The sequence below is a fragment of the Gobius niger genome (assembly GCF_951799975.1).
Source record: "Gobius niger genome assembly, chromosome: 5".
NCBI classification, from domain to species: domain Eukaryota; kingdom Metazoa; phylum Chordata; class Actinopteri; order Gobiiformes; family Gobiidae; genus Gobius; species Gobius niger.
The window spans coordinates 23,008,749-23,030,835 of record NC_136856.1 but is presented as its reverse complement, the minus strand read 5'-3'; the positions used below and the strand labels follow the sequence as shown (position 1 = coordinate 23,030,835).

General features: G+C 40.4%; 2 protein-coding genes across 2 annotated transcripts in view; both read left to right on the top strand.

The window, feature by feature from the left end:
• The first annotated feature begins 5,750 nt into the window (after positions 1-5,750).
• Positions 5,751-22,087, top strand: part of glra4a (glycine receptor, alpha 4a) — a 50,448-nt gene continuing 34,111 nt past the window's right edge. The window contains exon 1 of the mRNA XM_079556349.1: positions 5,751-6,184. Within this exon, the coding sequence (XP_079412475.1) occupies positions 6,117-6,184 (68 nt within the window). The 5' untranslated portion in view covers positions 5,751-6,116. The remainder of the gene's footprint in view (positions 6,185-22,087) is intronic.
• Positions 13,239-22,087, top strand: part of timm8a (translocase of inner mitochondrial membrane 8 homolog A (yeast)) — a 72,975-nt gene continuing 64,126 nt past the window's right edge. Inside the window, exon 1 of the mRNA XM_079556369.1 lies at positions 13,239-13,249. The gene's annotated coding sequence lies outside the window, so the exon portion shown is untranslated. The remainder of the gene's footprint in view (positions 13,250-22,087) is intronic.

The window sequence follows — 22,087 nt, the reverse complement described above, 5'->3', positions numbered from 1 at the left end:
CTGTACACATCAGCAGTATGCATCGGTTGGATGGATCAAACCACCAACCTTTGAATTTGTAGGCGCTCCTGGTACTAACCCCAACCCTGTTTAGCTTCTGTGATCTCTCACTGTGGTATGCCTGTAAAATTACCAGTACATCTGTTAGTTGACGAAAACTATACATGATGACTCATTTATGAATATCCAGTACCTATCAACAAAAATACAAATAACTACAGCTTTCTCTGCAAACAATGATGTAATGAATAACAGATATTTCAAGGTTTCTCCCCTTATGAGTTTTCGCCCTCAAGAAAAAAAAAAAAAAAGCACTGTTTCCACTCGACTCCCACTCCACAGGGAGAACTGGGGGCAGGTCTTCTCTCCTCTCTGCTGGTGCTATCTAATTAAAACTTAATACTTTACCACAATTGCTTTGCATTCTCTTCATTTCCATGCTATATCCAACAACGAGTGCAACATGAAAGAAGCCATGGGGCACAGTGTTGTTGTCTTTTTACACTGTTTGTAGCCCGTGTGGGAAAATAGGACAGCCATTGAACATCCCTTTAAAACCGTCTACAACAGAGAGGATTCATTGTGCTTTTAGGAGCTGCCACGTATATGCAAAAAAGGGGATAGACGTCTTTCCCACAAGAAATCTGCCACAGCCAATTAATTGCATTTCCCCGCCAGTGAGTTGAAAGGCAAAGGATGGCAGGATATTTACCGCCAATGCACACCTACGCCAACATAAAGATGCACAAAGTCAACATGGCCGCCACCGTATTCATGGTTACAGTTCTTTGATAATGGCTCCGTTGTGACATAAAAGGAAAAGTGCAAATCATTACAGCTGATCGTGTGATATGGGCTTTTGTTCTCAACTGAAACTGGAAACATATTTTTCTATATCTAAGGTAGAGCTAAGCAGGTTTAAATCTGAGATCAAGAGGTTGCTCTATGTTCATGGGTTTCAACATATAACAGCGAATTGTTTATTACTGGGATCAATTACAATGAATGGCCGTTATTACCAGTGTAAAAATACACAAATGTAGTAATGCTTGAAGCCTTGATAAACATTGTTGCACCAGGAAGGGCTTCTGGCTTTACACCCCATCAACAGTCACCTAAAGAAAAGAAATGCTAAAAAAAAAAAAAAAAGAAAAGGTAATTGAGCTTCAAAGCAACTCCAAACAAAAAGGATTGTTGATAGGCTCATCGTGCAGGAAATCTGACTAAATATCTCATCCCAGTGTCTGCAGAAGTAATCAATAGAGAGCAAACAGCGCATTATCCATCTTTGTCCATGCATAGGAAGAATAAAATTAGAGTCATTTTCATTCATTAATCTTCTAAAACGTATCCCCTTTAGGCGTGAAGAATAGCTGAAGCCAATCCCTGCTGCTCAGAACTTGGCAATTGCGAGACAAAAAAATGTTTTAAAAATGTTTTTCACTTCATGAAACACTCATCTCTGCAAGTAGGGCTGCGCAATATTGTAAAAACATTGTTATGCCTATTTATCTTTCCTTTCCAAATTATTTTCTAACAATCATTAAAAACAAAACCACAACAAAACAACTAATTGGAAACAATAAATATGAGTGCAATATTTTTTAATTGAACCATTGAAAACCCTTTCTGGCGCCAGATGTTGTCGATAAATAAGCACAGCATACTACAGAATATTATATCTTCTTCAAGCTGCAAAGTCAACAGAAAAATGCTGCCTGTTGTTAGGTATATGCAGCACATCATGCATATTCAGCTTTGTTTTAATTGGTGTTTTTCTTGCAGTTGGGTCAGTAATTGTGCCATAAACAGCATGCACACTCCTCTCTATATAGGCCAAGTCGAGGTTTTTTGGATCTCAAAAGCAGAAAAGAAAGTAAACAGCACTGTCGGTCTATCTCACCCGGACACACGGACTGTTTTCAAACCACCTCGACAAAAAAAAAAAAAACGCTAACAGTGAGCTGAAAGCAATGCAAAAGCAGGTGCAAATGGTTAAGTGGAGTCCAGAATTGCCTTTTAGTTGTATAGCTGCCCCACATGTAGCAGGAGCAAAGAGGGGGTTTTATCAGAGAGGAGAGAGAGAGTCGGTCCGACCCGGGGACACCTTGCAGGTTGTGGAAGGTGCAGGGGTGGCCTTTGGAGAAAAGCAACACGCTTGGTTATTTAAAGTTCTTTTCGAGAAGCAGGCAAAGTGTTGTTGTTGTTTTTTTTCCAACTCAGCACAAAAGCTTTATGTTATGCCCACCTGAGAAGATTGGAGACAAACTCTTGTAGTGTAGTTTAGAATATGTGGGTAGGTATATATACTGTATATATATAAGGGTAGGTGAATGAAAGAAGACCAGTTGTTGCCTCCATTTGACCCGTCTTTTAGTGGTGCTGGGCTATAGCTACAGGGGAACATGGTGCATATTTGATATATGAAGGTTTTCTCTGTCACAAATGCGAATTGAATTTTTGACCCGAGGGATAAATGTATATAATTTGTTCAATTAAGAGGCATTTCACAGAAAAAACTACTACTTGACTACTTTAGTATCGTAATAGAAAATGAATTAAACCCTCTATTTGGGGTTACGTGGAAATTCCGTGGAAACAGCTGCTCTGCAACATCAAGACAAGTCGCCCTCTTTTGACAGGGTCCATAAAGCAGGCATTGGATGTTCGTAAAAGAAGTAAGGAAGTACCAAACATTCCCTTATTTATAGGATGGGCCTAAAGTGAGTTGATTTATGACTCTGTGGTCAGGTGTCTAAACAAAGGAGCGGCACACCAAAATAAAATTGGTACAGATCAAAGTTCATCATGTTGAAGTTCAAATTCCATGCTCTCCTTTCACTGGACCAGCCAACCAACACTTATTTTTAGGTTGCCAGGTTGCAAAACGCTCCGGTCTGTTCTGGTCCGCTCCTATGGAAATGCCCTTTAAATGCTACGTAGAAACCAGAAAAGAGTCAACCACTTCCATAACTTCAACACCGACTTATTTCGACTTCCTAATCTTTCAATAATTTGGATGACTGATTCTAAATGACTTTTCATTGCCTTGTCACTGTTTTCTACGGCAGCCATGTCTGTCTGCCTCGTTCTATCAGAGCTCTGTTGGATCACCTGTCGACTTTAGCGGTCGGTACAAATTGATGTATGTAGCCTGATGGTCGCGTCTATTTGGATTAAGCCTAGATCTTTATACATACTTGTTATTATAGGCATTTGTTTCCACAATAAAGTTCTTCCTGTAAGTTTGACAGGAAGGAAATCTTCCAAACTTTCAAATCTTTCAAACTTGTACCATGAGGAAACACCCCAGGATGACTGAGAGCAAAGTCGCACAATACAGACCCAAAGAATTAGGCTGTAATGGGTGTTTTGAGCAAGAAATGTATGCGTGAGCTCTTGACCGAGGTATTGAGAAACTTTTCTTAAATTCCCCAAATGTTTTATGGATTATGCAACTTGTTTATTAATAACTTTGATGGGCCTTACCTCTTCACATCATTTATTACATAAGAGTTTTGTAAATGTGTAATGGTTCCGGAGTTTTCCTAATTAACCTTTGCAAGTGGCATCGGAAAAACTCATTCGGTAATGATTTTACACATCAATGAAAGTCAATGCAAAACAACATAAACCCCACCTGAAAGAGCACATTGATCCATTCCTCTGGACTTTTGAGACAATTTCTCCAAGTTTCAAGGCTGGAGAAGTGTGGGGGGGGGTCAATAGCTGATATACAAAGGAGGAGGATGCTACCCTTAACCTTGTCTCTTTGTACGTTTCCTCAGACGTTTGGCGGGATAATCGCCTCTTTAGGCCACAAACAGCATGGCCCACTGCACACAGCCTTTTTGCATTCATCCAGACAGCCATGCTAAATGTTATTTACTCTGCAGCTGGGGGTAAGGAAGGGCAGCGGACTGGCCACTCTAGCCACAGGTCAGCTCCTCCAGGGAGGGCTCCAAAATGGGAATTTTGTGCCAGGCTGAACATCCATTTCTGCAGGATAAAAGGCTGGAAATTGTCTCGGATGTGACTTGGGCAGCTAAATAAAGACTTCCATGACAGGAATGGTGAATATGATGACAGCTCGGAGAGTGGCTCAACAGGGGAATATACATGGTGACCAAAAGTGTTAAACATATATTGTCTTGTTCTTGACGAGAATAAACCTGCACTGTCCTTTCTAATCCAACGTAATGCAACCTGATAGAAAGTGCCCTCTAACCAACTCAAACTTGACCTTTGATTGGTCATTGGCCATTCATTTAAATTCTTAGACAACCACCAATCTGGCAACAATGAAGAAAGTGACATTTTTACCTTAACTTGAGATGATACGATTTCTTTCTTGATTGCAGAATATAAAGTGTTTCCAGATACTGTTTTTCTCATTTCAAGCAAAATGATCTACAGGCAGATACTTTTGCTTCACCTCTTACCCCCACCTTTAACCAGGCACATCTTCTTCAGTTTGGCTGCACCCAAATCTAGAAGTTTGTCAAAAGTGTCAATGTAGCAACAAAAATGAGCCAAGAACAAGGATGAAAACACAACAAAAGAGCATGACGACAAAGTAACAAAAATGCAACAAAAAAGCACCCAAAGAATAACAGAAAAGTGGCAAAAATGTGTGATGAAAAAGCAACAAAAACACCATAAAAGAGCCACAAAAAAAGTGACAAAAAGTGATGAAAAAGTGACAAAAAAGGCACACAAGAGTAAGAGAAAAGCAAAGTCCACTCCATGGAAGTGTATCTCTCCTTCTGTGGTTCTCCCCGAGGTTTCTCCGTTTTCCCCATGGATTTTTGAGTTTTCCTCGCTGTGCTGGAGAGTCTAAGGACAGGTGACACCCATGATTGATAGAATAATTTTAACCATTTTGCATTTAAAAGAACTTATATTCCTGGTTGTAAGCTACACAGCGGCGGAGTGATCTGCTAGGTTACCGGATCTAGTTTGTTTACCTGCGGCCGGCATTATTACACGTAGAATTCACAAAGGAGCTTTGTACAAATCAGATATGGCAATGTTTGGAGGACGACCCGAGGATTTTGAAGAGGTTTTTAATGCAGGCTACTAGTTACCATGGACATGCGCTACCCTAGCACTAGCCTTGCACCACTAAATATGATACAATACTTTGGATAACTAGGAAATGTAACCTCATAGCCCTAATGCCCTTGACTGTAAAGATCATATTTATAAATAATATGATTATACTTAATGAAAAATAGCATTTATTTCAATTGCATTCACTCATGAACATAGATGAATCTTTTCAAATGGTGGTGGTGGTGGGGCAATGACTCTTTGAAGATGAGTCATAAAACGCGGTAACATTGACAAGAGAAATTGACTTTGACAAGGATTCTGTCTCCACATCCGCTGCACTTGAGGAATACATTATGTTACTCAGCGCTAATGACTGGAAGGCCAGGTTAATCTGTTCTGATTGAACTGCCTTTTATAAAAACATTGTTTCATATCCAGGTCTAGAATTGAGCAAATCCTCGCACCTTGACTGTCATGACCTAATCAACCATTTCAGCGCCCTATGTCTACCTGTTATAAATCCATAATTCTTTCAGACTACCCATTACATCCCGAAGATTGCCCACAGTCTGCTACTCAGCGCTGTAATTTATCTCATTCCGCTTCCATCGCCGCCCACGTCCTAATTACGCCTCATTAGTAAAGACTCAGAGTCGGCTCTGAAACAAAACTTACTGCTCCTTTAAAACATTCATCGCTGAGGAGAGAGGTGAGGGTAACACCATACTTCAGCAAAAGCACGCAACTGCGACTTAAAAAGGCGCGTCAACGGAGCCTCTCCTCCAGCGCACGCACTGACCCAGAGGCTGCCCAGCTGCCCGAAGCGCGCATCCCGCGGTGTGAGTGGATGCGCGCGAGCCCCCTGGACTCTCTGTGGGAGGGGGAGGAGAAGTTTCTCCAAAAGACAAGCGCGGATCACAGACAGAGACGCGAAGAGAGACGATGCCTTTCTCCTGTAGACCAATCTCACGAGTTGCGCAGTGGATTTTCTGATTTCCTTCAAATTTTATTTTTCTTCAACTTATTCCAGTGGTTTGGGGAGATATTTTTTAAGCCAGAGGATGCTCCCACGGGTCTCTCGGATTCTATACGTCCTGTCTTTCTGGGTTTTCCAGGGGGGATTTTTCAGGTAAGACATTTCTAATTTCTTCACCTATTGTAAACTTTTCTACCTCGTATCGACTCACGCTTTGCATATTTCCATCTGTATTTCTCCACCCTGACATACACACACTGCACTCGTAACTTATTGCAGCCATCTCATTATCAATACAAAATTATGGAACCTTTAAATATAATTTTAAAGATTTATATTTGCACGGAAACCAGCGCACAGCAGAGCGGCAGATGCTACACTGGATAAACGCACGCGTTACGCGCAGCACTGTGCAACGAAGCGCCCTGAACTCTGGAGTCACTTTCATATTTACACTGACAGTAAACTGTACTGTCATGCTTAGCTGAACAACAAGCACTTGATTTAACGAAAACAAAGATTTTTTTTTTTCTGGGTCTAAGACAATTCATCAACATATTTTTACATGAACAATGTGTCAGTCACTTTTGGGGGTTTAGGGGTTGAATGTCAGGCATTTTGAGCTTAGAGCACATTGATTTATTGCATGGAATTGAGCAGTCTTTGTGTGTCCTCTATCGACCTGGAGATTTTTTTTTTAATTCTCTTTTACTCTCTCCACTTCGAACCCACTTACTGTTTTTTTTTTTAAGTACATTCATATTTTTTCAGCAAATAACACGAAGGATCTGAGCAAAATACCATGAGCATTCTTTGTCATTACAGTTCATATTTTTCGGTGTGTTTGCATTAATTATTAAGCGATACACCGGAGTGAGCATGTCTCATTCAACGGCAAGAAACCCATTTTTTTTTGCTTCCCAGCCTTACCCTTCTCCTGCCTGTCCGTGGCCCTATAACTTTGATTTGCACTCGGAGTACTTTTCCTCCTATTTCATGGCCCGTCAAACTCAGGTGTGAGCGGGGAGGGCGGATTTGGCCATCTGCATAATCCTGGAGTGAAGGGACCAACTCATGACTGGGTGAACCCCCGTGGGACATGGGCAGAGCCAGTTTTAAAAGCCTTAAAGAGAGAAGCAGGGAGAGCCAAGTCAACTGACAGCGCCTCCTCTGAGGAATGCGAGTGAGATGGGAGGAGTCCATACACTATTGTGGTGAGGGAATGTGATGCATGGATTGCCAATATAGAATGTTGTTGACTTTATTTCACTGTTTCTATATGTTCTTCTTCTATGGCCTTGATAGGAACAACAGAAGATGATTCATGTAGTTGTGCTGGATTAGAAAAGTGGGGGTCGGTGCAAGGAGATGACGAGAAATGGTTTGGACCGAGGCTGTAAGTGATGAGAAGGTGCACCTGTCACAGTAGTAGGAAAGTGGTTGTACAAAATGGTGAGCTGGCTGGATGGGCGCGACATATTTGATGTACTTCCTTGCGAATGGGAAGGAAGAATGAAGATAATGGTAATATAATGGAATGGATAAGTACATTCATATGAAGACTGTCGACAATAAAGAGCTTGGAGTTGAGTACAAAGAACTCATCACTTGTAGTTGGTTTCAAATGTCAGCTAGATTTCCATGTACTTGTCTCCATAAAGCTGCCCGGAACTACTTTAATGTGGTTTTTAAGCATTCCTTGAGAACCCTGACACGAGAGGATTCAAAATGAATTAGAGCAAAATTAGATAAAAACGATCAATTTGAAGCTGGATTGAAATTGTAATGCTTTTCACATCATTTATGTCATCTGCATTGATTGGAGAGTTCTTCCATTGCTTTCCTTGTCCTTTGAGGATCTGTTTCATTTAGTCCTGCCTGATTTTGCATTGATTATTTAAGAGCTGGAATCAAAGTCAGTATTTTTCATCCAGAAATACATATCTCTACAAAAGGAAAGCAGGTGGATGAAAAAGTGCACAGAATTTCCCATGTGAGTTTGCTTCTGATGAGCTCATTATGCCATACTGTGCCAATGGGGAAACGGAATATTAATACCACTGCTTCTCTTAATGTGTTGCACTGTGAAACATATTTTGCTCTAAAATTAAAGCAAGCGATTTATGATATGGGTTCAATGTCAATTTAAAAATTCAATAACGGTCTTCTTCTCTACATTTTCACCTGCTTTTATTGACGTTGGTATGGCAGCACCATCTAGCACCACATATTGGAGAAAAGAAATCTCCCTTGTCGTCCTAGCCCACAAAACCCACACCAAACGTGTAAAGCTAAATCCATTTTATGGGAGACAAACAATGACTTTTCTTTTTTAGTTCGAGGCATGTTCATGCGCACAGGTCTTCTCTCAAAGGGATTTTGACTACTTTTAGATCTCGGCTTGTTTGATTTGTGCTGGGAGTTGTTCTGAGGCTATACCAACTCTGTTTTATTGACTCCAAAAGAAAATAATTTCCCACAGTTTAAGAGTCACAAAACAGCAGTTCTTCTGTTGTCTCAAGAGGGCAGAGTCGCTGGCGTGATGAGGAGTGCTCTGGATGCACTTGGATGCGACAGCCTCCCTGACACAGACATCTCTATTTGGGCTCATTGTTAACATACAATATAGTTCATTTTATGGGCAGGCTACTGTTTATAAAGCGTCAAGTGTTAGTGTAATTATAAAAAAGAAAATAATGTAAATAATGTATAAATATAGGCATATAGGTGAAATTGAAAAAAGCTTTGACAATAAGCCTTGCTATAGTAAGTAAAGCAAAGCGTCACTTTCTGATCTTCCACTCACAGTCTTGGCGGGTGCTCTTTGTGGCAGTGAATTGTACTTGAGGGGAAGGACAGCGGATGAGATGGAGGATTTCTACTGCCCTTGCCTTAAGTCAGTGTGAGATTATGAATCAGAACTGAATACGTGTTTTGATCCGGTAGAGTTAGGCCGTCGCTAACTTGAATCTGATATGCTGCTGGAGAGGCTGATGTGGATTTGGGGAAGGTCTACTCTTTTGCTGTTGGTGAAATGTGTGAAGAGAAGAGAGAGGCTGCTTATTGACTTCTGAGGTCAGGATTATTCAAATCAACTTGGTTTGACACGCTTTGAAAGTGGGCTAGTTTCAATATGTTCAAATTTCAGATTCAAAAGACCATACTCAGTCGCACTCAAGCCTGTTTTGCTCGTTTAACCTCATCAAAAACTGCAATGTAAATAACTATCTGTTTGTTACTATTGTACACTGATGCCACCATAATTTTATACCCTACTACCAATCTCTGATGTGAAGACTACTATTCATGTTACTGTCAATAACTTACCTTTACTATCAATGGTCTGAAGTTGCCATCTGGTTGTTGAGAGTAGTGGACATCAATATAGGCTGAGCTGCTATTTTAAAAGCCCTTAATGTTACAGTCATTGCAAAATAGCCTTTGGTATAAATGTTGTAGTGTTACATGTTGCATATACATACTTTTCCACATCAAATACATGGCATTAATTTAAAAAAATGAATAATATAAGCCGAAACCTAGAGGCATTGTGTACAAGGGTATAGACGATACCATCAAAACAATGGTAATAGTTTGAGTGAACAAGGTGGTGCCAGTGACAAGGGTAAGTCCCTCTCTGAGCTGTATAAATGAGTCAGTCTGCCACTTGCAATTTCAGCTCTTGGCAAATCCTTGGCGATGAAAGGCAAAACGTCCACTACTCCAAACAACCAGTACCGATGATGACCAGAACAGCCCTTCTCAATTGCTGGTGTTATTGCATAATAGTACCATGCTATGTGTTACTTAGCCGGGACAGCCAGCTGCTCTTGCTTCCAGTTCAAAAGCACGAGCGTCTGTGACTTTGCTCGCAACCAATCATTTCACACTAAGTTTTTATCACTTAAATCACAGATAACAAATTTGTAACGCGTCACTTCTCTGCTCGTATTCAAGGGTTTAGTAGTTCACCTGTTGCTTTGGCAGAAGATGCCATACAGGTGAAACTCGGAAAAAACAGGTGCATTCATTTCTGTTATCCAACTTAAAATGTGGAACTAATATATGATATAGACTCATTACATGCAACGTGACATATGTTGAGCCTTGTTTGTTTGATGGCTTGCAGTCCATTTTCAAAATATTCAAATTTTATGAGATTTCTAATTTGGGGTTTTTACAAGCTGAGCCATAATAATCAAAATTATAACAAACAAAGGCTATACATATCTCACTTTGGATGTAATGAGGCTAATAGTAAGGCTAATACTATACTAGTCTCACAGTTTAAGTCGAGTAATAGAAGTGAATGCACTTTTTTAACAATATTCTAATTTTCCGAGTTTCACCTGTATATATTGTGTTGCTGGGTTTCAGGTGTTGTCATAGCATTCTAAAGGCCTATAATATTATATAGAGGGAAACATATTTTGTTTGTGAGGACATTTTTGGTCTGGTACAGAGAGATCCTGGACCCGGTGACTGATATTAATGATCATTTTTGTAATTCATTAAAAAAAAAAATCTAGATACGACATGTGAAAGTGTAGTGCAGTTAATAGGCAAAACTGACTCCTGCCCCCCCATATGTGATGGACCATGCGTTTTTCTGACCCATCTGTCAATCATATCCCTCAAAATTCTCGGAAAAGCGTGTTGTCTGACTTGATTTTGGTGCCAATCGTGAGCGGAGTCTGTCCTTGGCATATTCTAGTCGTATAAGAAAGGTACAATGCGGTATACATCTAAGTCATCTTATCCCAGGATCAGTTCATGACGCATGGCCTAATTCTTTTTATCTTAACAAATTTTAGCTTATGTCTCCAATTTCCACAGTATTAATAATAGAAAAATTAACCGCCATTAAAGGAATAGGCCACCGTTTTTACATGCTAAGATATGTTCTTACCTCACTTTAGACGTGTTAATATATCCCCGTATGGTCTTTGTCCGTGCGCTCTGCCAGGCAAACGGAGCACATACGCAGCCTCTCCCACATGTCACATAGCTCCAAAAAAGCTCACGATAGAAGCTACCAAGCTCTTCCACGTGTTCCCTATTTAAATAAAGTTACGTGAAGTGTTTTCATGCGAAGTATATTTACACAGAAATGTAACATGTCGATTTTATAAGCAAATAAAAAGGGGGGCTATATTGTGAGGCGTAATGATACGAGGAGCACAGCGTCCGCGTAGTAACTCCTAAAGACTTCCCCCGCTCACTTCCGTCAATAACCTTTAGGAGTTACTGCGCAGACGTTTTACTCCTCGTATCATTACGCCTCACAATATAGTCCCCCTTTTTATTTGCTTATAAAATCGACATGTTACATTTCTGTGTAAATATACTTTGCATGAAAACACTTCACGTAACTTTATTTAAATAGGGAACACGTGGAAGAGCTTGGTAGCTTCTATCGTGAGCTTTTTCGGAGCTATGTGGCATGTGGGAGAGGCTGCGTATGTGCTCCGTTTGCGTGACAGAGCGCGTGGACAAAGACCAGACGGGGATATATTAACTCGACTAAAGTGAGGTAAGAACATATTTTAGTATGTAAAAACGGTGGCCTATTCCTTTAAGACTGATTAGTTTATAGCAATCTGACGACTTGTTTCTGTAGAGCCAATTTGAACTTTGTCACAATGACGGGAGATTTTTATTTTCCCCAAATGTACTCATGTTTAAGCAGATGGAGAAAATGTCTGTTTATAAGGAAAAGATGTGTCTGCCCAAAGAGACGCATATGAGACCATTTTTTATTCTTTTGGCTTAAACATTCTGGTTGGTTTCCAGCATGTTAAATACTGTACTTTTGATTTCTAACTCTCATGCTGCACATCATTCAAGTTTAGGGAGAAAACTGGAACAATAAGCCCAAGTTTGAACAATTCATATCGCTCTTGTATTCAGAACATGCTTCCCTGGCTGTTTTAGTACACTTATCTTCAAACATTAATATTTCTCACTGTTTCCACTGAGAGCTTTCCATGTGCTAAACAGTTTTAACAATACAAGAGAGAGATGGAGCAGGGGCTGAAGGTTAAAATGACTGATAACCGAACTTTTCCTGACTTTTACCCTGGATCATTGTTTTTGTTTTGTTTGTTTGTGGTAAATCTGGACACAAAAAAAAAAACGAAAGGAGAGATCTTAAAAACTCCCGGAGCACATTGCCTTTTTACATAGTTGTGATAGTATCGCGTTTTCCCCCCATTCTGCTCCTGTCAAGTAAACACCTGATTAGGAGAAACCATTTGGCGCGAAAGTAAACACCATTTTGGCAGCTCTAACATCCAAAGTGTTGGAAGAAGACTATCTTTGTGAGGTAGATTTAATTAAATTCTGTCGCTACTCCCAGCTGGTGGAGTACAGTCCCACAGTGTAATGTCTTTAGGCGAGTAAACAGTGGCGGAGAAACGGTGTGTTTACATATTTATTTTATAGGAGGTTTTACATTATCGCCTCTGTTACATATTAAGTACATTGATGAGACTTGACAGATGGATTCAAAACAAATTCATAATTAAACTTAATGTTGTTTTGAATCTCATCATTGGCACTTTTACTTTTAACTTGACATACGTTTTGACCATATGCATTTAACAAATCATTATAGTTCATGTCAAAGGGGCTTTTCCTTCAGACGGTTAAAACACACATATGTAAATTGATCATAACCCTTAATAGGTGACTATTTTTGGTAATTTCCGCACACATCAGTAAGGTAAAGAAGCATGTAGTCCTCACTCAGCCAATCAGAAGAGATCACCCTACATCAGATCCCACTACTGTGGCATTTGACCAATCAGCAGAGACCTGTCGCGCTCTAAATTTCCGGTTTCTCTGAAGTCTGAAAAAGACCCAAGTCTGGCTAAATTCATGGTCCACTTCTTGACATAACCTGAAAACTAACCATGGTAAGTTGATGAAACTCACACATTTTATTGGTGAATAATTGTGCTAAGTGACAGTATATGTGTTGGTTTTGGAGGACGTAGTGAAATGAGTGAAATTACAGCATGAAAAAGGCAGGAACCACATTTGATCATACGCCAGTTCACTTAAACCTAAAGTTAATGAGTTTTGTCCATCTTTGGACATGCCCGTTGCACTTGTTATTCATACTTAAAGTATTTTCTTGACAAAAAAACAATAAACCCTAGGACTATGTTTTTATGTGGCCAAAGCAAACAACACTGAAGCACAATCACATTACAAAAACGCTTGCTTATGACAGGAGTGAGCGTTCAAACATCAAAATCACAAAACAGAACCCCTCCTGAGTACCAGCACCCCCTGAGACCTAAAAGTACTTTTATAAATTTTATATATAAACCTTTGTATTTTATTTTTTATCCCTTAAAGGGCAATGAACTAAATATGGTAACTTTGTTTACAGTATTTCTTTTTTACCAGTTTAGGGCAAGGAAGCAAATATGGTAGCTTCGCTCACATTGATTTTTTGCATGATAATGAAATTGAAGAAGAAAAAAAAACATGTTACAACAGAAATAAACGTGTGTTATGTCCCCCAATAACACTCTTAAGTTGAAATTTTAAAGTATTTCATTGAGTGCCCTATAAAGGGATAAACTCACGTATGTTTTTAAAACTGTGTGAGGAAAGACTCATCTTCCATCAATTACCACAAATGCAATGCCATATACTCAATAGAATTTGAAGTGTTTTCCATGAACGATAAACAGTATTATAAGACGATTACTGACAGGCCTTTTGACATTTTGCATTTGTGGCTGGCATTGAAACTTCTCTCCCCGACAGCACGCAGCCATAGGATGTGACCACCGCTCTAACCTGTCGGCTCTCGGTGTTGCTGCAATAAGCCCAAGGTTAGGCCTGAATACCACACATCCACTTAGCGTCGTAATGGCAGACGTGGAGTGTCCCCAAGCTTCGTTTCCAGACACCGGGAAATAATGTCAGCTTATTGCGCGCACCCGTCCGCATGTGTCACAGCCAGGGTAATGGCACCAAAGCCGCCACTACAATGTTGGCACTCGTCACACAGGCAGGGAGCAAGAGGGAAAGATGACGTGCACGGTGCATGGCTGGATTGCACAGTAATGTCACAATCTTATTAACAGGGAAAATCTCATCATGCCTGATGACTTAACTGGCAGGGTGTCTTGCTGTACTATGTTGGGTTGGGTGCCTCTTTGTGACTGTTACCACCTTTTTGCTGCTTCATGCTTTGTTTCACTGATTTGATAGCTGTTAATTCATTAAGTGTTAGCTCTTCTACAAGTATTTCACTCTCCATAACTTAGATTTGGAAAACAACTTCTATGAGATATGGATCAAATAAATGTTCTTGTATTGTATTCTGACAGACTTTTTGTATCCCATGTGTAGTAGACAGACTTCACCTCAGGGTAGCCTGTCCTGGACACTTTGCGAGCCTCTTTGTCTTGTTAAAACATAGGAAATCCCCACACAGTGTTGGCTCGGCCTTGGTCTGCAGAGGTGCTGACAAACAGGAAGCATGGAGGCTCGACAGATGGGATGTTTACGTGAGTTAATGACTAAAAAATGAGCGCCGAGCTGGAGACTGCAGTTGAACAGACGGTTAGCCCTACGCAGCGACGCTATACACACTGGCACTGTACTTAGCAATGAAATATGAAGACCATGGGCACCAAACAGATCCATCACTAAATAAACAAAATATTTCCCCCTTTGATAAGATTAACTGTAGCTCGCTAAGTAAAACTACAAAACAAGTCATTATTCATTCTGTCCATATAAAGCAACTCACAAAGTCACTTGATTAGCTGCTAATAAAATAGGTTTGATAAGAAGAAGGTAGAAGTAGATCTACACATCCACGCCTTTACAGCGAGATCACATTCATGTTTGGGTCCAGTCTTTCTTCTGCTGCTGTTCACTTTAGATGTTGTGAGTTAATTGAGTTTAACTGGCTCTTTGTCAGGACCAGCGTGTTTAGTCGCTTTTTTCTGGCAGATGGTTCAGCTGTGATTTGTGAAAGGAAGACTGAGGCCTGGGATAGTGTTTCCAGAGCTGTGTGTTCTCAGAGACTTGTATAGTCTCCACATCAGGAGCTTTTCTGATGGAGGTCCCAGACCGGATCTGTATGAGGAGGATGGATGTTGTGTGATTTAATTGTATTTATTTATGTAAATGAGCACACATGGGACTCATGCATGTAAAAACGACACACCGTATTGTAGCCATAGGCTAATTGCGATCCGTTGTCCCACACTCGCACTCATCCTGGCCTTTGTACATGTTTTTAGTGGTAGGGGAAACTGGAGGAAACACAGGGAGAACATGCAAACTCCACACAGAAAGGCCTGATCTGGCCGGGGATCGAACCCGCGACTTTCTTATTGTAAAGCACAAACACTAGCCACAGCGCCACTGTTGCTGTCCATGGCGGGCGTGGACACACCTGTATTAGACTGGTATTAGAAGTGAACAAAATAGGCATTGGGCCTGAGTACCAAAAGTTTCTTGTATCACAGTAAAAATAATACTCAGCAGTAAATTGTCCGTAGAGCCTGAGCTCTACCAGCAGTCGGTGCTGGATCAGATGCCACATGATAGTGCGCAGTCTACGTCTAAGCCGGGATAAGTCTGTTCTGCTGCTTCTCTCAGGACAAAACTGAATATCAGTAGTGCACATGTTTAGAGTTAATTTACCTTTATTCCGCCTCACACATTTTTAATAACGGGGTTACCATTATTGACTGAGGTTTATTTTATTTTATTTTATTGACCTTTATTTAATAGTAGATAGTCCCACTGAGATTAAGAATCTCTTTTTCAGGGGAGTCCTGGCCCCAGAGGGGAATCTATTGTACATGTCTTTAGTGTAGGTTCAGGAGCCACGCCTCAACTATCTCCAGCTTCTCCAAGCCACTCCTCACAACTTCTTGACTGCACCTCCCTATTTTCCCTCAGGGAATGGACTTCCTATTTATCCAGGAAGTCCACCCATGTCTGCTGGTCATGTTTTTCAACCTCACCCGCCCTCATTTTCAAGCTCTACTACATTAGAAGGACAGGTCTTCAGTCTGCACCATAGACACCCATAGTCCTGTGTCACTCAGCCATTCGATCTATTGCATCCAGGATTCCGTATGCTGCCTTCAACATCCAGCATGCAGCACTCTGAATCATCCCTTCGTCAATCTCGCTAAGAAATATTTCAAATCTACTCTGTAGTGGCGTGTTCCATGTTCATGAATCAAACTATGATTGGCATGTCTTGGATTTAAGATGTTTACATTAAGATGTTTGAATCAACAGTAAAGGCAAATTCTCTAGCTGTGTTTGAAGCTACTACCTGATGTAGCTGTAGTTTCCTTGGGCCTCCGGTACTGATTGGATATACCGTGCTAGTGACAGCTAACTGATGGTGTCTCGCAGCCTGCCAGCAGCTTCAGTGCCGGGCTGACATCTCGGGCAGAGCCACTGACTGATGCTTGTCTCCTCATTTCAATCAAACTTTGACCTTTGTCCACATCTGTAATAGGAAACCTCCCTCTCCTTTTCTACAATACTAGAGGCCAGCTAATTTGGCACTTTTCTACTTTTCCTGGCATTCCTAAAAGACCAACTGTTTTCCCTGTTGAAATCGAGGCAAAGATCAGATCACTGACATCGCACAAATGATACCCAGCGTGGAAGAGAAATGAGCGCTTCAGCCTGTAATTTCCGTGCCCACTCCAGAGCATGTGTTTGCGTTATGCCTCTGCGCCGTGCTCAAATCAAAACCCCGAGCTGCTGAATAATAGATGCATCATGAAGTGTAACCGATGTTCACGGAAAATCTCGGCTGATGTTGTAGTAGCTGCAAAATGCTAATGCCTCAGCTCCATTAAAATAAAAGATTACAGAGTTTAACCCTGAATTAAACCAACACATTTATCGAGAGCTTAAATGTGTTTTGCCCGAGCTGCTTCTGACATATGCTGGAAATGCTGTACTGGGATGAAAAATTTACAACCCAATGCTGTGCTGAACTATCTTTAATTTCCGCCAAATGATCGTGGAGCACTTGTTGGTTGTTTGTTATATTATTGTTTGTCTGATGATTGCGTGTCCCTATGAGGTTTATACTGTACGAGTGGTTATTTTGCATTGTTGCATTGGATTTGCTAATGTTTGTAGCAATAACTGTTGTCAATTCACAGCCTGCATTTGCTGATTTATTTCTTCCATTAAGCTGGCTTGCTCTTGCTGCTACTTAAGTCCAATTGCTTGGAGTGTAACGGCACGCAATTATTTAAAAGCATACATAATTAGAGACCCATTTAAGTCTCTAATTACAAAAAAATATACATATTTAAATTTAACAGTTTCAGGGGATTCATCCATATTATTTGACTATGTCTTCAATAAACCTCGTGATCTAGAACAGTCAAGAGATAGGTGAGTGAACCTAAGCGTCCAAAAAGTTTCCAGCAGGTGCTCTTTAAAGGGACTATACAGAGTTTAAAAATGTAAAAATAACGTTGTTTCATCCCCCCTGCATGTTCCAGCAACGTCCTAATGTGTAGAATGAGCTCAGACCTGTTCACCACAACTGCCTCTAAAATCCTGCACTGTCACTCATTAATTCGGGTCTGAAGTGTTGTTATGCACAAGCTAAATATAAAACCTGCAGTTACTTGTAAGACCTGAGGTGGCAGTAGTGAGTATAAAAATGACCAACTTGTATCTAGTCCTTTTAAAGCAATACTGAGTAACTTGCTTACTTTAATCCTTTCCGTAGTCCCTCTGGGGGGTAATACAAGTGTTAATGGGATGATTGGGGGGTCTTTCATCTCCCCCTGGTGTCTCTGGCCAGAAAACCACAATTGCAACTTGACTGCCACCAGACCGGGCTAGCTTCACTTTAAACAGTGTTAGAGGGTAACATTAAATAGCTATTTATCATATAGTGTCAAGCTGTAAAATCTGCTGGGTGATACTGACCATCAGCCTGGCTCCACATCTGAGATGCGGTCGCTCACTGCTCCTTACGAGTTGCCCCAGCGGCATCGAAGGATGGGTCAAATGCAGTTCAATCGATTTGTATACAGTAATCACAGCCACCACTCAGAAGGTAGCGCTGATGAATAATACAGCAATGGACAGTATGTCACTCAATAGCGTCCATGTGAAATGAGTGAAACATTTGTATTGTTTACTTAAACTTGCGCTGCTAAATGAATGAAATAAATGGGCCCAAAATTATACCAAAACAGTTCACAAGTGGAACAAACTGAACATGCTGAACCGAAACGGTTACGCCCATACCAATTACACATGACAGTTAATTAAATTTGTTTTGGATACCTCGCTTCTGCTTGTTTTACTTTGATGGTGTGTGTGCTGTTTCCACCTGGTAAATAGTAAAAATATGCCATATTATTAGAGAGATAAAAAGTGATCCCTTCAGGTGGAATAAGTAGTGAACATTAGGCGCAAAAAACAGGAAAAATCCAAGGTACCCCAATACCTTAAAAGTCCTTTAATACCTGGACATGCCGACGCATTTCGGTCACGTTCGACCCTTTCAGGGCATACAATTTTAATAATCGCTCAGGTGTGCTTAGTAAGCTCAGACCTAATCACGTGGTATTTCTCACATACTTCTGGTAAAACACAATAGAGCCATCGGAGACACAGAAAAAACAATAAAACTGGACGAGAAATGTAAGGCATAGACCCAATATGCCATATGTTTGTGAAAGTCCTTAGGTGATAAATTGTCAGTAAGTCTTAGCAATATCAAGAGTCTCAGTCTTAGCCCAAATTCCTGCTGTTTTGACAGTGTGGACTCTCACAAGTGCAACATTTAAATTGTTAAATGAAAGAAATTTCTGTTTCCCTGTGCAGCTTCCTCATTGACAGGGGCAGCTCTTTAGGTTCAAAGCTGCATGTCTTTATTGCCTGAATTTAGAGTGTGAGCTATTGTAAACAGGTATAACTATGTGAGTCAGGTGGGTTAGCTGATTTTACATGAGCAAGTTTTAGTCATATTCTAATTGAATTTTGACACATTTCAAAATCAAGTTTACAGCATTTCCTTTGCTCCGTTCCACAGTCTTCCCCTAACATTACCAATAGCAAAACACCGTCTTAGTTTACTTACTACGATATACACTACGTTATATACCTATTTTTACAATACTCACCTTTCCCTGCGCAACATCCCCTACACTGCTGTTACCTATAGTTGCACTATCTTTTACATCCCCTGATTAAAAGAGCAGCCATGTGGATTAGTGCCTCGTGTCTGCCGCCCCTGGCCCTTTCCCTATGGCCATTTTATTTCAAATGGCCCAAGCCAACAAGCAAATCCTTCCCATTTCTTCTGTTATCTCCCATGGCTTTTACTGAAGAGGTCACACATGATAAGACAAGCAGACTTTGTGAGGTGATTTGGCGAGGGGCCGTTGTGCAGTAGCTTTTCAAACGTGAGAATAGTCCATAATAAAACCGGATAGGTCCATGTTTGTGAATGAAAAGGGCTTTATTAAACAACTTCATGGGCATTTACAAGATCAAACGGGACTGAGTTTAATCAGATTGTGTCGCACTGAAGGTTGGCATTAGATAAAGCTTTTGCAATAATAGGAGTGGTGCCCCAAGTATCTGTCTTTCAAACATGGCAAAACGCCGCTCCAAGGGTAAAATGGTACAGCTTGCACTTCCAGAAATCCCTGGTGTTTTGACCTGCAGTTCACCAGCCAAGTCTTTTCTCTTCACATTAGCAAGATGACTAGTCGTCCTTGACAGCCAAAGTGCAGCGCTAAACCGTAATGCTATCATCAGACTTTTGACAACAGCCGTCCCAACTTCTGCTGTAAAGGATAATGTGTGGGGTTTTTTTAGAAACGGTTTCTGTTGCTAAACCCTGGGATATTTCTGGTCGCTCCTGGTGCAACGCTTCTTGGAGAGAATGGGTTTTGAAGAGAATATAGTTTTATTGCTGAAGAGGTTTTCCGAAAAATAATTGGTGTCTGGAATTATAATGATATAAAACCTATTGGGAAGGAAGGAGCTTGAGGTTATTTCCACAAAGCTTCTATCTTTTTGGTGTCAGTGCCAGTGAAGAGTTGAAACTGCTCTTTGAAGATTTTGTTGAATAAGCAGAGACTGACATTGTGAGAAAGACATGCTTGAGTAATTTGAGTACTTTGTCTTGAATGGAAGTTCTTTTACTTCAAAATATTATCAAAATTCACAAAACTAAACTGCTACCTATTCCTTTATATACTAAAAATGAACAAGAAAAAGAAAAGGTGTCCCCAGAAGTCGCTGTTAAATCTGTGGTTGGTGATCAAATCTAGCCATGTATATGTCGAGGAGAAAAGCTATAGAACAACTCTGTGTCAATAAATACATCTAACGCGATGTCACAATCACTTAATGGACTCTAGCTTTATATTTTAAAATACTCCATCGGTTTAACATGACTCTAATCAAAAATTCAGAGCAGTGTAACATCACTGTCTCGATTCCAATTATATCAAAGCCCCCCCCCCTGGATCGATCCACTTTAATTGAGTAAAATTAACCTAAGTACTCTAGTCTGTATACTCAACCAGCGAGAATAATTGTCACTTTGCAACAATCCATCTATTTATGGGCACATAAGTGACGGCCTTTGCCTCGCTCATAATGAAATGGTTACAGAGTGGACACTAAACATGTTACATGTACGGTGGAGTTAGCACAAAGTGGCCTGGGTCATCTATTAGATCCACAGAAGCAGGCCCTTTAATTATCTCTTCCCTCCTCCCTTATTCCATCAGTGCAGCGGGAGGGACATTAGGCTGCAGGAGAAGGCCACAGTCAGTTTAAATTGACTGCCATCATCAGGTGAAGATATCTGTAGGAGTGCTTTATGTCAGGATTTAATAAAAATGAAGTAAATGTTCTGTGAAATGCATCAATCTAGGTTACAGACATATTACTGTGTTATGTAAGATACAAGAACTGTCAGGTACTGGTGTTACCTGTTTATTAGATCTATACCTATTGTTCTAAATAAAACAAATATTAAAGCATATGTCATGATCAACTTCCTCTGTTTTACCATCTTTAAATGTCACGTTGTTCATGAGATTTTTTTTTGCATATTTAGTTGCTCAGTTGTACTTCTACTTTTGCGACTATATATTCTTTGAAAACAATTAAAATGGCGCTCCTCCTCTCCTGTCTTGTTCCTGTGACATGGAGTGTGTAATAACTTCTCACTATTCAACATTTGTAAATATTTAATTCATAATTTGTTAATCTTTTACAAGCAGGATAGAGATTACATTATTGGTCAGACCATATGTTTAGACACTAAGGAACCCAAACCTTTTTTGTACCCTTAACCTTCCCTGACATTTGCCTAACCTTTACCTTAAACAGAGATGGTACACAGTGTTACTGCAGCAACAAACATAGCAAAGCCTCTTTTTGCTTATAAATGATTAGGAAAGCTGGACTGAAGAATCAAGATTTTAATGAATATTAATGTAGTATTTACCAATGCATTTGAAAAGCTTAATACTGTGTATTGTAACTCAATAAATGCATGTACTTGCTGTATCATCTGGCAGCAGCAGAATGTCACATCATTTAATTTAATTTTCTCCTCTAGAATATTAAGAGTTACTATTTATAAATGTACGGGCAGAGGAGACATGTAACTTGAGCCCTTGTGAAGTCAAATTTTATGTCCCTGCCTGGGTCTCAATGTAATCAAATTTGGACACTCTGACAATGTGCAAAGTCACAGGACGGAAGGACAAAGTCTGACAGCATCACACAGGGGGAAGGACATGAGTTGGACGTCTGGCTCTGTGCTGCAAGTTAAGATGTTATCGTCTGGCAGCCTACAGTCTCTGCATTGAGCGTAGCCCATACCTTGCCCATGTTATCTCAGGCCACACAGTAAGCTCAGAGCTTCCAAACCATCCATAACAGTGCTGGAGATGCATCTGTTTATCGCGTCGAGCAGGCGCCGCGCGGCTCCTGAATGTATTCCTCCACTCACCTTGATGCCTTACCATAGAGACTCCCTACATT